This window comes from Trachinotus anak, unplaced genomic scaffold (genome assembly GCF_046630095.1).
Source record: "Trachinotus anak isolate AG129_WGS33_773 ecotype Australia unplaced genomic scaffold, CSIRO_AGI_Tana_v1 ptg000013l, whole genome shotgun sequence".
In the NCBI taxonomy this organism is placed as follows: Eukaryota; Metazoa; Chordata; class Actinopteri; order Carangiformes; family Carangidae; genus Trachinotus; species Trachinotus anak.
The window spans coordinates 19,265,785-19,279,481 of NW_027273864.1; the positions used below are offsets into that span (position 1 = coordinate 19,265,785).

The window sequence follows — 13,697 nt, forward strand, 5'->3', positions numbered from 1 at the left end:
TATAAATGGCGGCCAGAAGTACAAAAATAGGACCCAAGTTGTAACAAATGAGAATTTTCCTTTCGACGATCCATCTGAATGTGGTTTTGTGGTAACACATACGGAGACTCTTACTCACAGCACCTCTGAGTCTTACCCAGTTCACAGGCTGTACCCGTCCAGCCACTGGCACATGTACATTTTCCACTGGTCTTGTCACAGGTGGCTCCATTCTGACACAAGCAGCGCTGCCGACAGTCTGCTCCATAAAACCCTGCAGGGCATTCTGGGAGAAAGAAAAAAGACACAGGTAAAACCATTTTGTGGTCTCTTATTTAACCATCGTACAGATAATCACTTTGCTCTATTGTGTAAACTCACCTTCTGTGCAGTTGGGTCCGGTCCAGCCTGCCGTGCACACGCACTGCCCACTGGCCGGGTGGCAGATGCCGTTGTTACGACAGCTACAGGTTTGGTTACATCCTTCCCCATAGAAACCGGTTGGGCAAGCTGCCAGCACAGGGACAAACAATATCATTACCTCTTCATGAACTCTGCTGATCAAAAGTGGAAATTCCAGGATCTGGTAAGTGATACAGGCCACAGCATGGGGAACATCAACCCTCTACTTTCTCATGTGTGGCTGGGCTGGGTTTTCCCAAATTGCTCTGAAACCAAGCATGTTCTCGTTCCAGTGTCAGTCGGCGTTAAAAAGACTCAATGCTTCGATGCCGCTCCAGAAATGTCCTGAAAAGAACAATCTGAGCCTCTGATTCCACCTTTTCTTCGTAACACTAGAGTGATGCCAGCACCTGTCAACTTTCTGAGGACCTGACACTCACTCAGGTTGCAGAACGGACCGATCCAGCCAGCAGGACAGGAACACACTCCACTGACATGGTCACAGCTCCCGCCGTTTAGACACAAACACTTCTCCTGGCAGTCCAGCCCATAGAAACCCTGAGGACACGCTGAAACACACACACACACACACACACACACACGTAAAGACTACCTGTTAATAGCATTTATAAATATTCAGTAGGTGAATTTGCCTTTGTGATCAAGGAGCTTCTCTTACGCTTTTCACAGAAGGTTCCTGTCCATCCCACCAGGCAGGTACAAGCTCCGCTCACATGGTCGCACAATGCCTTGTTGTCACACTGACACCGATGGCGACAACCGAGACCAAACATACCTGCTGGGCACTCTGAGGAAATACCAGATACACACACAATTAAGACTGACAGACCAGCCACTTGTAGTTTCAAAACAGAGTGAACATGTCAGGTCAAGTTTGGTTAGAAAACGACACAACACAGACATGGTTAAGATTGAGAAGTTCATTCTTGACCTTGGAAACAGAGGTTGACAACTTAGCCTCAGCACATGGTTCACTCAGTAGTGTTCTGATCTTGAGATTGGTTTAAGTGTTGTTTCCAAGGTCAAGAATAAGCTTTTAATCTCATTTTTTAAACCAAGGTGGATGCTAAGTCCTTTAAGTCTTCCAAAAAAATGGAAATTGGAAAATCTAAATTTCCATGACAAGAAAAGCAAAGTTCAAATGACACAACTGAGAAACTCAAGAACAACTATTGAGTGAACCATGAGGTCAACTGCCCACAAAGCCATAGCTTTAAAACACTAAATATGTACTGAATGAAAGAAACAGATGTAAAATGCAAAAAAGAACCTGATGGTAATCAAAGACAAAACTGGACCATATTAAAGCCACTATATGCAGGATTTGAAATCTTTATTTTGGCACCATCTGATGGTAGAATGACACTGAATGGATGGGAAAGCATTTTTCGACAATCAGCATCTTGAAAGACGTCATGATTACATATATGTCCACATCCAGTGACTTGAAATTATGACAGAATTAACTTCCCTAAAGGCCCAAACAAAAACACCAACATACTATGATGGCAGCGTGTCCCAGTGTAACCAGCCTCACAGTTGCACAGGCCCGTCACAGCGTCACAGCTGCCGTCCCCGTTTCTACAGTCGCAGGTTTCTGCACAGTCAGCTCCCCAGTGTCCTGCATCACACGCTGCAACACAAACATCACATCTGACTGTCAAACATGACAAGCCTTCTCAGTCACAAATATATCTCTATCAGGTGATTCTCTTCAGGTGTAGGTTTGTAGTAGTGACGCACGTTTTCCACTACTGTTACCTTTCCTGCAGTTGTGTCCGGTCCAGCCAGGAGCGCAGGTACACCGCCCATTCACCGGGTCGCAGCGAGCATTGTTTTCACACATGCACTTCATTTGGCATCCTGCGCCGAAATGTCCACTCAGGCACGCTGCACAAGGAAAAAATTATTTAAAGCGTCAGGACTAATCTACCGTAAGAAACTCCACCAGATCGCACGAGAAGCACAGCAAGTTCCCATGACGGTTTCTGTTCTGCGATTCAGCCGTCAAGTGAGGCTTTAAGAGCCAGTGGTCGGTTTAAATGGAATTATATTTGTTCTTCCCAGTGAAAATATGTCTGAGGCGGTTTTCTGACTGCTGGAGGATTTCAGCTGACAAACACTGAGAAAAACTACTCCTCTGTCTTTTAGCATGTTGCTTCAATTTCTTGTCTGAACTGCACAATTTCAATATTCCACAGTGCTGTCAGCCTCCTCAGCTGGATGACTGTTTAATGCTTGTTGCTATGGAAACTTAACCCAAAAAAATGCACACAGCAGATACTCACAGTTTTGGCAGAGTCTTCCCATGAATCCTGGAGGACAGATACACGATCCATTATGTTTATCACACGAGCCGCCATTCTCACAAGCGGGGCAGGTTTCTGAGCAGCCTGGACCCCAGAATCCCTCCGGACACACTGTGAAAGTTTAATATTCATTTTTTTTTTTTTTAAGAGAAATGTGGGTGGTTATTTTTATTGACCTGTCAAAATGTGTTGGCACTCACAATTCTCACAGTGCTTTCCTGACGTTCCTGCTGGACACCTGCATTGTCCTGTCACTTTGTCACATGGGGCACTGGTGCAGTTGCAGGGATGAACGCAGCCTGTTCCAAACCTTCCCTCTGGACAGTCTGACACAAGACACACAGCAGAGGTTCGTCTTTAAAACAGGCAGACAAAAAGTACAGCATGTCCTCTGTAGGGCCTCCTACCTTGATCACAGTTCTCCCCATGACGACCAGGAGGACACTTTCGTTGGCATTTTCCTGTCACATGATCGCAGGACACTCCTGGTGGACAGGAGCACTGCTTCTCACAGCCGGCTCCGTACGTACCTGGGTTACATTCTAGAGACAGAGGAGGAGAGAGGGAGCACTCTCCATGTTAAGACAACTCTAATACACACTGTAAGTGTAGGGTAACAACACCTTAGAGCAGAACGCAAACTGCTGTACACACTGACAAACACTTTCACTTTCACTTGGTGAAAAGACACATGTGGTTAGAAATGACAAATATTTGCACATTCATAGATTTTTCAGTGAGTGAGGGGGAGAAGATGAGAGAGAGAATTTCTAACCAATTTTTGTTATTTTTTTTATGTAAAAACCATATCAGATACATATTATTCAAAGCAGATATTTTTTATACATTTTCAAACTATTCTTATTGTTATTATTTTCCTTTTTTTTAAATTTACTTTCCTCCTCTTTAAACATAATTTATTATTTTTACTGTTGTTGAAGTGTTGTCTCATTTCTTCATTACTTTACTTTGTAAAGCACTGCATTGTGTGTTTGGAAAACACTATATAATTCAAGTTTTTTATCCCCATCATCACCATCACGATCATCATCACTACAATCGCCTACATTTATGTCCTTTCGATGAGCACAGCATTCTGACAGTGTGCTCACCTTCCTTGCAGGTGTCGCCGTGGTAACCAGATTTACAGACACAGGTGCCATGGCGACGGTGACACTCCACAGTGTTCTGCTGGACACACCGACACTCCTCCGAGCAGCCTGGTCCGAAGGTCCACTTAGGACAAGCTGGAGGAGAAGGACAAAGAAGATTAAGAAAGGACAATTTCAGATGGTGTGAGAAGTATTACATCACATTTATTCATTTGGCAGACACTTTTATCCAAAGTGACTTACGAGTCAGGGACAGCGCTAAAGCTTCAGTGCAGTAGGAGACCTTGGCATAAGTACAAAGTACTACATCTATTTAATAAGTGCAAGGAGATCAAGTAAAGAAGTGCACAAAAAGTGCATAGTAAGTGCTAGTTATGCATGTTAGGGTGTTAGAGGTGTTAGCAGAAGAGGTGCTCTCTCTGTCTTTAAGAGATTTTTGAAGATATAGAGGGACGCCCCTGCTTTGATGGCATTCTGTAGCTTGTTCCACCGTCGGGAAGTCAAAGATGAGAACAGTCTGGACTGAGAATGCCTTGTGTGCAGGGACGGTAAAGCCAGACGACATTCCTTGGAGGAATGCAGTGGCCGGGAAGGAGCATAAGCTTAAGCTGTATGATTGAGTTCAAGTAGATGGGTGCAGACCCAGAAGTCACTCTGAAGGCAAACATTAGTGACTTGAATTTGATTCAAGCGGGCCATGGGTAGCCAGTGTAGGTCGCTGAGTAGTGGAGTGACATGTGTCCTTTTGGGCAGACTGAAGACCAGACGGGCTGCCACATTCTGGACCATCTGTACAGGTTTGACTGTGCGTGAAGGGGGACCTGCCAGAGGGTCACTGCAGTAGATGAGGCGAGAGATAACCATGGCCTGGACCAAGAGCTGGGTGGTGTACTGAGTCAGGTAAGGCCTGATTTTTCTTATACTGTATAGTGCAAACAGGCATGACCAGGAGACGGATGCAACATTATCGGAGAGGGATAACTGGTCATCAAACATGACACCAAGGTTTCATGTTTAAATATGACAAGACACTAATATTATGACAACTATGAGACAGTGATGGAATCTGAGTACATTTACTTGAGAGCTGTACTTAAGTACTACTATTTTCTTTTTGTGCCGCTGTATAATTCTCCTTCACTACATTTTAGAGTAGAAACTATTTTTTACTGCACTACATTTATCTGACAGTTACTTTACAAATTATGATTTTCATATACAAAACATATGATGAGCTTATTTATTATTTATTTTAATTCATGGTTTCAGCTTCCATGTGACAATGTGCTCCTTTTCCTTTTAATTATTGTAATTTTCATTTATTTTCAATTGTTTTTCAGGGTTGGTTGGTCAAAACAAAAGTGTGAAGGTGTCACCTTGGGCTCTGATGAAGCAAACAATCGAGAAAATGATCAGCAGATTAATCCATAATGAAAATAATCATTAGTTGCAGTCATAATTATAAGATAATTAAACATATATAACAGTAAAATGCTGCTTTTATATTAATGCATTAGTATTAATAATTGTATAACAGTTACATGGGACATCATATTGTAATAACTACTTTTACTGATAATACTTTAAGTACATTATTCTGATTGTACTTGCACGCTCTCACTTTATGATTCTGAATGCAACACTTTCACATGTAACAGAGTATTTTTACAGTGTAGTACTAGCACTTTTACTTTGGTAAAGTATCGGATTACTACAACACAGCAATATTTTATTGTATGTGGATACAAGGCTTAACGTAGAATAGAACTGTAACGCTAGTACGATTCACAGTGACAGATCAGTGCTTCCTGGGTTCTGACCAAGTTCATGGGTGAGGGTCTGGTATTGTTTGAACAGTGGGACTTACGGAGGTGGCAGAAGCGTCCGTACAGTCCAGCATCACACAAACAGGCTCCATACGTTCGGTGGCAGCGCCCATTATTTGCACAGTTACATTTCTTGTTGCACTGCTTTCCGTAGAAGCCCTTTGGACAGCCTGCACAGGCAAAAAAAAATTACAATACACTCAAGATGTTTTCACCAAAAAAAAAAAAAAAAAAAAAAAAAAAAAAAAAAAAAAGAAAAAAACCAAAGGGAAAAATTCATTTTTGTCTCACTCACCATCCTGACACAAGTCTCCACTGACTCCCGGCGGGCAGCGACAGCTCCCAGTGACAGGGTCACAGCTGGCACCATTTTTGCACTTACAGTGAAAGGAGCAGTTTTTACCAAAATACCCCTCGGAGCACGCTGTGAGATTGAAAAGTAAAAGTCTATCACTGCTAAACTCTCAGGTCTGACTTTACAAACTGATACAGTGGCAACAGTGTACGTATGTGTGTCAGAAGTGTCAGTGTGTGTTGAGCCAGTCCTCACTCTGGTTGCAGACGATGCCTGTCCATCCGTCGGGGCAATCGCAGCCATTCTTCCACAGATTACATTTTCCTCCATTAGAGCAGTCGTCACACGTCAAACTGCAGTCGTTCCCAAAAGTGTCGTCCAAACACACTGCAAACAACAGAATTTAACACCAACAACCAACTAAAATATGGAATCTTTTGCTTGACTTTTTGGGGCAGAGCACTGATTGGATATCAGATGGTTATAATTGTGTCAATGTTGACACAGATTATTAAAACTTTCAGTGAGTATGCACACATCTAGAGCTATTAATTGATCAACAGAAAATTAATTAGTAACTATTTTGATAATCAATTAATAGTTTTTGTCATTTTTCAAAGTAAGAATGACAAACTCTTTGTGGTTCCAGTTTCTCAAATGTCAGGATCTGATGTATTTCTTTGTCATATATGATTGAAAATGAATATCTTAGGGTTCTGCCCTGTTAAAAACTGTGGACATTATAGACAATGGAGACAATAATCAGCAGATTACATTACCTCCTCACACACCTGGATTTCACTTTTTTTATTGTTTTTATTTTATTCATTTGATCACGTCACAATCTATTGTTTTTAGTCTTAGTTTATTCTCTTGTAGTTGTTTTTATTTTTCTTTAAATATGAACTTAACATTTAACATTTAACGTTTCTTTATTTGAACCATATGGGCTCATGTGTATTGCTCACTGATATAGAGAGCAACGCTGTTTAATTTTTTTTCATTTACTTAGTTATCTAATTTAAATTATAGACCTGGCCTCTTTTGCACATCTGATTTTCATTTTTATTGTTGTTCACTTGGAAACCATATTCTTTGTTTCATTTTCTGTGTACACTGTATGCAGCTTTTTTTGCACAAGACAAATTTCCCCTTCAAGTACAATAAAGATTAAGTTATCTTCATCAAAACATTGTCCATTTAAATATATTTAAGGTTTGATCCAATTTTTTGAAGTAACTTAAAATGTTCAACCACTTCTGCAGTCAAATGAGTCCATCAAGTTTGGGGAACTCAGAGTCTTTAACGTCCTGCTTCAGACCTCGACCAGCTGCCGGTACTTGTAAACCTCAGCATTCCTGCCAGAGAGGCTGTGGTGTTAAAGTATGTATGAACAGTCTGGGAGCATGAAGAGCAGCAATTACCCCCACCACATGCTCTGTTCCTGCCTGCAGTAAATGAGTCTGTCCGACAGCTTCACCTCCCACAGCCACACTCAGGTAATCAGATACAGGTTGAAGTTCCTGTTAATGATAATGGGTGGTTAATGGTTTAGGAAGAAACTCACCAAACTTCTCTGCCAGGTTACTCTCAGCCCTCAGCTCCCCCTCATCGTCCTCATAGTCGTCATAACGCTCCAGAGGTTGGCTGTAGTCCTGCAGCAAGGTGAGCTGGGGGCGAATGAGAGGCAGCTCGATGGCACCTCCGCTGGAGAGGGCCTCAACTGCATCCTCTAGCACTATGGAGCAATACACGCGAAGAAAGTAGGTTACACACAATACAAAAAATACACATTGCATGTCAACTAGTTTTTTTGTCTCTCTTTTACACTTTTTATATACTTATAAAAAAAGTAACTTATGTTTTTATATTTTTTGCAACAGGCCATGATAGCACATTAAAATCAATGAAATAAGAACATTTAAAAAAGAAGGAAATAATCAAATCTCTTAGCTTGACTTGACTTAGGTTGACTAACATCAACATAAAATTAAAGTGGCAACAACTGAAACTATGGCACGCCACTGGTGGGTTTTCTGGCAGACGTTAATTAAGAAAAGATAGATTTTAAAGGGAGGGAGTACACTTCCTTATTTTCATGACAAATTCTGTACATTTTTGAAGCACATAAGACATTTCCTCCATGTTTGTTCATCCTCCCCAAAACATTCCAGTGCTCTGTCCCAGCTCTAATGAAACATGCTGTTAGTGGTATAGTCGTTTTTCACTGAAAGAAAAACTGTAAGTAATACAATGAATGATGGGTGAATTCAGTTTCAGTGTCCTGGTGTTGTTCATGCCAGCTCACTGTCATGTCTCACTGGGACACTTGAACAGAACAGAGTTGTTGCTCGTGTTAATCGTAACTCCTGTACTTTTCCCAATATGAAATGCCTATTTTTCAAAATCGCCGACTATGATTGGCTGCCACTATTATTATACCTGCATCCTTATCTTCTTTTTTCCAGTTGTGACATCAAACTGTGAGCCAGTTCAGAATGACTTGTTCAAATGGTACAATTTCTGTTGCATATAAATAAGTAACATATAAAACAAAACATACAAGTTCCATGTTTGAACACTGAACATCTCAAACTGCAAACTCCAACCCTAGTCTACACAATTCACTTCAACACTCACAAGTTAGACTGAATGACTCTGTATGACAGACACAGTTTTCCAGCTTTTCTGATGGCATATGTCTGGTACAGTTCCCACTCGCCCCCACTCTCTTTCCCCTGATTGCAGATACTCACGGATGCAGGATTGCCGGTCCTCGTCCAGACGGAAACCCCGGCGGCAGAAACACTGGAAGGAACCTGCACTGTTCTGGCATGTGTGATCACAACCGCCATTAGCAGCCAGACACTCATCTACATCTGAACAACACAGACACAGCACAGACTCAAATGCTTTTCCTTCATCAAGAGGAGACACTAAGAAAAGAAAAGCCAAAACTATTTAGCTGAATGGAGCTCACTTTACACATCAAACCAAAAACAAAGACAGCATTGTGTATGTTTGTGTTGACGTCTTATGAGTCAAACTGGAACTCGCCCCACTTCAACTAAAATAAAAATTCGCTCTCATAAAAGCGCGAGTGCTATCCACTGTTGGAGCTTAACATACCATCACAGCTACATCCGTCTGAGTTGAGCCTGTATCCTGCGGAGCAGTAGCATTCATAACCCCCGGGGTAGTTGGTGCAGTCCTGCTCACAGCAGGAGCTCTGCTCTCCACACTCGTCGACGTCTGCCAAACACAACAAGCAGGAAGACAAAAGTTATGATCCGACCATGGTGATATGCTCCCCTGCTCAACGAGAGAAACCTTTTATGAGATAATGTAAATTCTACAGGTTTAACAACCACTAAAGGTCAAAGTTACGACTTTTTTCCTTTATAAACTCTGACTTCAGACAATGTTCACTGCATATCCTAAAGGCAAAAACTAGAGAGTATATTATCCTCCACCTCCTGACCAAAAACAGCATTTTGGCATCGTAGATCAGAGATGCAAGATTTTTTTTAAATCCTCTCTTTTTCGGCACTTCAGAGGTTTAGGCATAAGCTGTATTGAATGAACATTGACACTGATTGAGCTGTCCTGTGCATTAATAATAGGAACAGTAGATATAGTAGAGTTATAGTGCATTGTAAGGGGAGTCATAGGGAGTTGCACTGCACAACATCAGTCTCAGTGAGACGACCTCTCATAGGTAGATGCTCAGAAAATTTTTTTTTAATCAAATAGCAATCCAGCATCAAAGTTTTCTCAGTGAATCCAAATCCATTTTAAACCTCTATGAAATATATTTGTTTTAGCTCTTAACAATTTAAGTGAAAATTTAAGAGCTGAAACTTTCCTTATAAAAAAACAATAGAGATGAAAGAAAGACAGTATTTCGATGATGTATGGGTAAAGTCAAAAATAGCATTAGCTTATGAATTACCCAAAACATGTGTTATACTATATTTAGGTAACGTGGCTCAGGACAATATTCTACATGAGGACTGAGACCTTGTTAAAGTTCTATTAGCATCAATCGCAAGGAAATGGTGCGATGGTGCCCCTGATCTAGGATAGAAAGATGTACAACATGGAAAGACTCACATATGTTCTGAGAATTCAAAAAGCTGAGTTTTAATGAAATGTGGACTGCTTATAAAACCGATCACAAAGACACTGCTGACGGCTTTGCATAAATAACTCACATAAAAAAATCGAAAGTTGAAACTCAAGTTTAAAAAAAAGAACTAGCTCCAAAATGAAACCAGCTGTTTAACCCCTCATAAACACCAATACATAAAACATCAATTATTATATAATTTCATGAGTACTGACGTAATGCATCTGAATGCATTATATCTTGTTGTAACCCTGTTTATTAGTCCTTTTGACTGTATTGCAATTTCTTACCAACACAGGTTTTAAGGTCGTCATCTAGTCTGTAACCATGGTTACAGGAGCAGACGGGCCCGCTGGTTGAATGCTGGCAGTGGTGCGAACAGCCGCCATTGTTGTTCTCACAGCTGTTGACGATCTCCATCTCGATTCCTGTCACAAGTTGACGGTGAGAAAAGCATGCGTGTTGATTAAAGGACTAAAATATCAAGTGCCAACTAAATATATGCACATTATAATACTGAGATAAGAGGGTTTCAACTGACTGTAACACTGTTTTCCATCAGATCCCAGCTCATAGGCAGTGTTACAAACACAGGCGTAAGAGCCCAGAGTGTTGTGGCAGCCATGAGCGCAGTTGGCTTCTTCAGTCTCACACTCATCAATATCTGTGACAAAAGTGTGGTTTAAAAAAAACACTGAATTATAAGAAGAAATGCATCTGGTCAGCACAATTCCATTTGCATTTGCCACCATGTGCTTCTCATAAATGAAAACCTTCTTTCGCACACTTCTAACTCAGTATTAGTCGATTCTGACAGTGGAAACATTGGCTTGCAAATTGTGTGCCATCTTTTCACTTACAAATCCATATTTTTTTTATTAAAAGCCATACTTGCTTAAATCATTATATTTCTCTCCAAATTGCCTCTCAAACAAATTTTCATTTTTCGAGATCAAATTTGGAAACCAATTTAGGCAGCAGCTAAATGTGGTGAGATTGTTTTGTTGACCATTTTCTATATGTTTCTCCTATAAGTCTCCTCCATTATAAAGTCACTGCTGTTGTTACTGGTGAAATTACCTTCACAGGTTTTCCCGTCTTCAGCCAGGATGTAACCGACTTTGCAGTCACAGTGAGCCTTGCCACCATCAACTCGACACTCGTGCATGCAGCCTCCGTTCTGATCTGCGCAGGGGTTCTGCACTGTAACACAGAAAGCATACACTCAAACAGAAAATCCACACGATGTCAGTCAAGCAGAGCAAACTTCTGGCACAGTGGAGGAGAAAACTGTAAGAGCTGACTCTCTACATCTTAATGCAGAGCATGTGGAGAGCTTTAAATCAAACACTGCCACCCTTCACCTCCACCTTGTCTCTTTAGTTTTCTCTCTGCATAGCTGTGTTGTGTTGTGTGTGTATGTATATGTGTGCGTCTGACTCGGTATGCCTGTCTGGCATCTGGGATGAGAACCTTCAGCTCAGCAGAAATTAGAGGAAGCTGTTCACAGCCAACAATTACAAAGTAAAAGCATCTAAAAGACAGTGATTCAAAATACATATATGTATAATTTCCTACCCCCTAGAGAAACATACTCACACATGGCCTCAGAGATTGAAGAGATTAAAAAAAAGGAAGAATGTCAAAATAATAATCTGAAAAAAAAAAAATAACAATGAAGAAGACTGCTGTGATTAACTTTCATTTAATGTCTCATCCCCGTGGGTGATGGGTAATCCTGCTCCAGTGCAGACATGCAGTCACATAATTACAACTGGCAGCAGACGCAGACAGTGTTTTTAATGTGATCATCAAATCTTCAGAATCACACCTCCGTAATCTTTCAAAGTAGTTTTATTGGCACTCTTTCCTCAGTCACCCATTCATTTATTATTCCTGCTTTCTGTCTTGTGTGTTGATGTGTATTCAGTGTTGCCTTACACCAGAGTTTGGAAACATGGGCACTTACGTTTACAGTGCTTGCCATCTTCTGCCAACACGTAATTTGGCTTGCAGCGGCAGCGGAAATGAGCGGCAGACTGCTGCACGCAGTAGTGTTCACATCCTCCGTTGCTGATGGCGCATGAATGGACGGCTAAAAGGGCAAAAGGAAAAACCAGGTGATAATACAAAAAGCCAGCAACAATGAGATGCAGGTATTTAAAAAGAGGCATTCACACAGAATGAGAAAATCAGGCATCTTGGCTGAAAAAATATGTTTCCAAATGCCCAAACTGCAGCTTCCTATTAGTCTGAATTTCACGGCACTGTCACATCTACAGCAATCTCTCTCAGACAGGCCATGACCACTGCACTGACATTCCTGCATATAGAGAGAACCTGCTACGCCCTGAGCCATGAGAGCTCCAACAATCACAGAGTGATTTGAATGGATGGGCCTCTGTGGTGGACAACACTCATCCACTGATGAGGTTGAGGGCAGAGCCAGCGTAATCATCTTTCCCGTCTGTGTTTCTCTCCCTCATAGCAACAGACGGTAGATGGGCTGGACTCCATCTCTTCAGAGAAAAACAACAGGTAGAGGGCGAACAGCTTGGCGTTCTCAAAGATGCTGTTTTTCATTCTTGAAAGCTGGAGTCAAGATCCATCATCACAAGTACATGTCAAACCACAGAGTGGTTTCCAGCTCAAATATTATGCAGCCACACGCTAAGTGTGTGGGATACATCTGACCTCTGCTGGCAGATCAAGAGCTGGATAAGAATTGATATGAGGACATCTGCTCTTCTTTGTCTCCTCATGACTGTGTGCTGATTGGTATGTGCTGTCCTATATTCAGCATGTACGGTGCTGGCTGCATGCTGGTTGTACGGAGAGCCAGATTTTAGAGTTCAGTGCCAGATTCACTTGTGAACATGGACACATTTTCAGTCAGCAGACAGATATGCAGCCTCACAGATAAGCTTCAGTCGGTCCACATGTGCACTGAGATTATTAGTTCAATCAGTCATTTCTTCACGCAGCAGCTGTCACACAAGAGCCTCTCAGGGACAGTTGGGTCCCAGCTATGGTATCTGCTCTATAAGACAATGAAACTACTTTGCCTCATGGAGCCAAGAAATACACAATGATTTCCACTGTAAATGTCAGACAGGACACTCTGTATACACTCCTGGCTCCAGAAAGCAGATGCTCCCATCAGCTTTTTCTGAAAACTAAAACCTAATGTATCTGGTACAACAGAAACAATGCACATATACTGAGTTAACACTGCAGAGGTCAAGAGAGACAGGATAACACACAGATTTATGGAATGAAAGCTTATTTTAATAACGCACAAGAAGAATTTACTGTAGGGAAAGGCTGGATTCATAACTAAACAGAGGCATGGACACCGCAGTTTCCACTTTCTCTTATAATAATTGTCCCTTTGATTTATTGTAAATACTTATATAATGTAAATATGGAACATTTCAAATTATTTTTGTCATAATTAAAACAATCTCATGAAATCTGTGAACATTTTTAATCTGTAACTCCTGCATTTACAGTTTTCAAAGTAGAAGCAGTAGAGAGAGCAGTAGAGAGCAGTAGTAGATAACTCGATTAATCAGTTCATTGATTATTAAAGCCAAGATTTTTCGGAGCATTTTTGTGCCTTTA

The 13,697-nt window shown here is 41.2% G+C and overlaps 1 protein-coding gene across 3 annotated transcripts in view; it reads right to left on the minus strand.

Annotated features, from left to right (window-relative positions):
- The window catches only part of megf6b (multiple EGF-like-domains 6b), a 64,219-nt gene that overhangs the window by 9,235 nt on the left and 41,287 nt on the right, over positions 1–13,697 (minus strand). For all 3 annotated transcript variants that reach the window (XM_071494493.1, XM_071494495.1, XM_071494494.1), the window contains exons 7-26: positions 12,043–12,168; positions 11,154–11,276; positions 10,615–10,737; positions 10,364–10,501; positions 9,074–9,196; positions 8,701–8,823; positions 7,512–7,682; positions 6,200–6,331; positions 5,945–6,073; positions 5,691–5,819; positions 3,824–3,958; positions 3,119–3,253; positions 2,912–3,037; positions 2,691–2,822; positions 2,164–2,292; positions 1,904–2,035; positions 1,061–1,189; positions 822–950; positions 361–489; positions 137–265 (exon numbers count right to left, since the gene is read on the minus strand). In XM_071494493.1, coding sequence (XP_071350594.1) covers positions 137–265; positions 361–489; positions 822–950; positions 1,061–1,189; positions 1,904–2,035; positions 2,164–2,292; positions 2,691–2,822; positions 2,912–3,037; positions 3,119–3,253; positions 3,824–3,958; positions 5,691–5,819; positions 5,945–6,073; positions 6,200–6,331; positions 7,512–7,682; positions 8,701–8,823; positions 9,074–9,196; positions 10,364–10,501; positions 10,615–10,737; positions 11,154–11,276; positions 12,043–12,168 — 2,622 coding nt within the window. The remainder of the gene's footprint in view (positions 1–136; positions 266–360; positions 490–821; positions 951–1,060; positions 1,190–1,903; positions 2,036–2,163; positions 2,293–2,690; positions 2,823–2,911; positions 3,038–3,118; positions 3,254–3,823; positions 3,959–5,690; positions 5,820–5,944; positions 6,074–6,199; positions 6,332–7,511; positions 7,683–8,700; positions 8,824–9,073; positions 9,197–10,363; positions 10,502–10,614; positions 10,738–11,153; positions 11,277–12,042; positions 12,169–13,697) is intronic.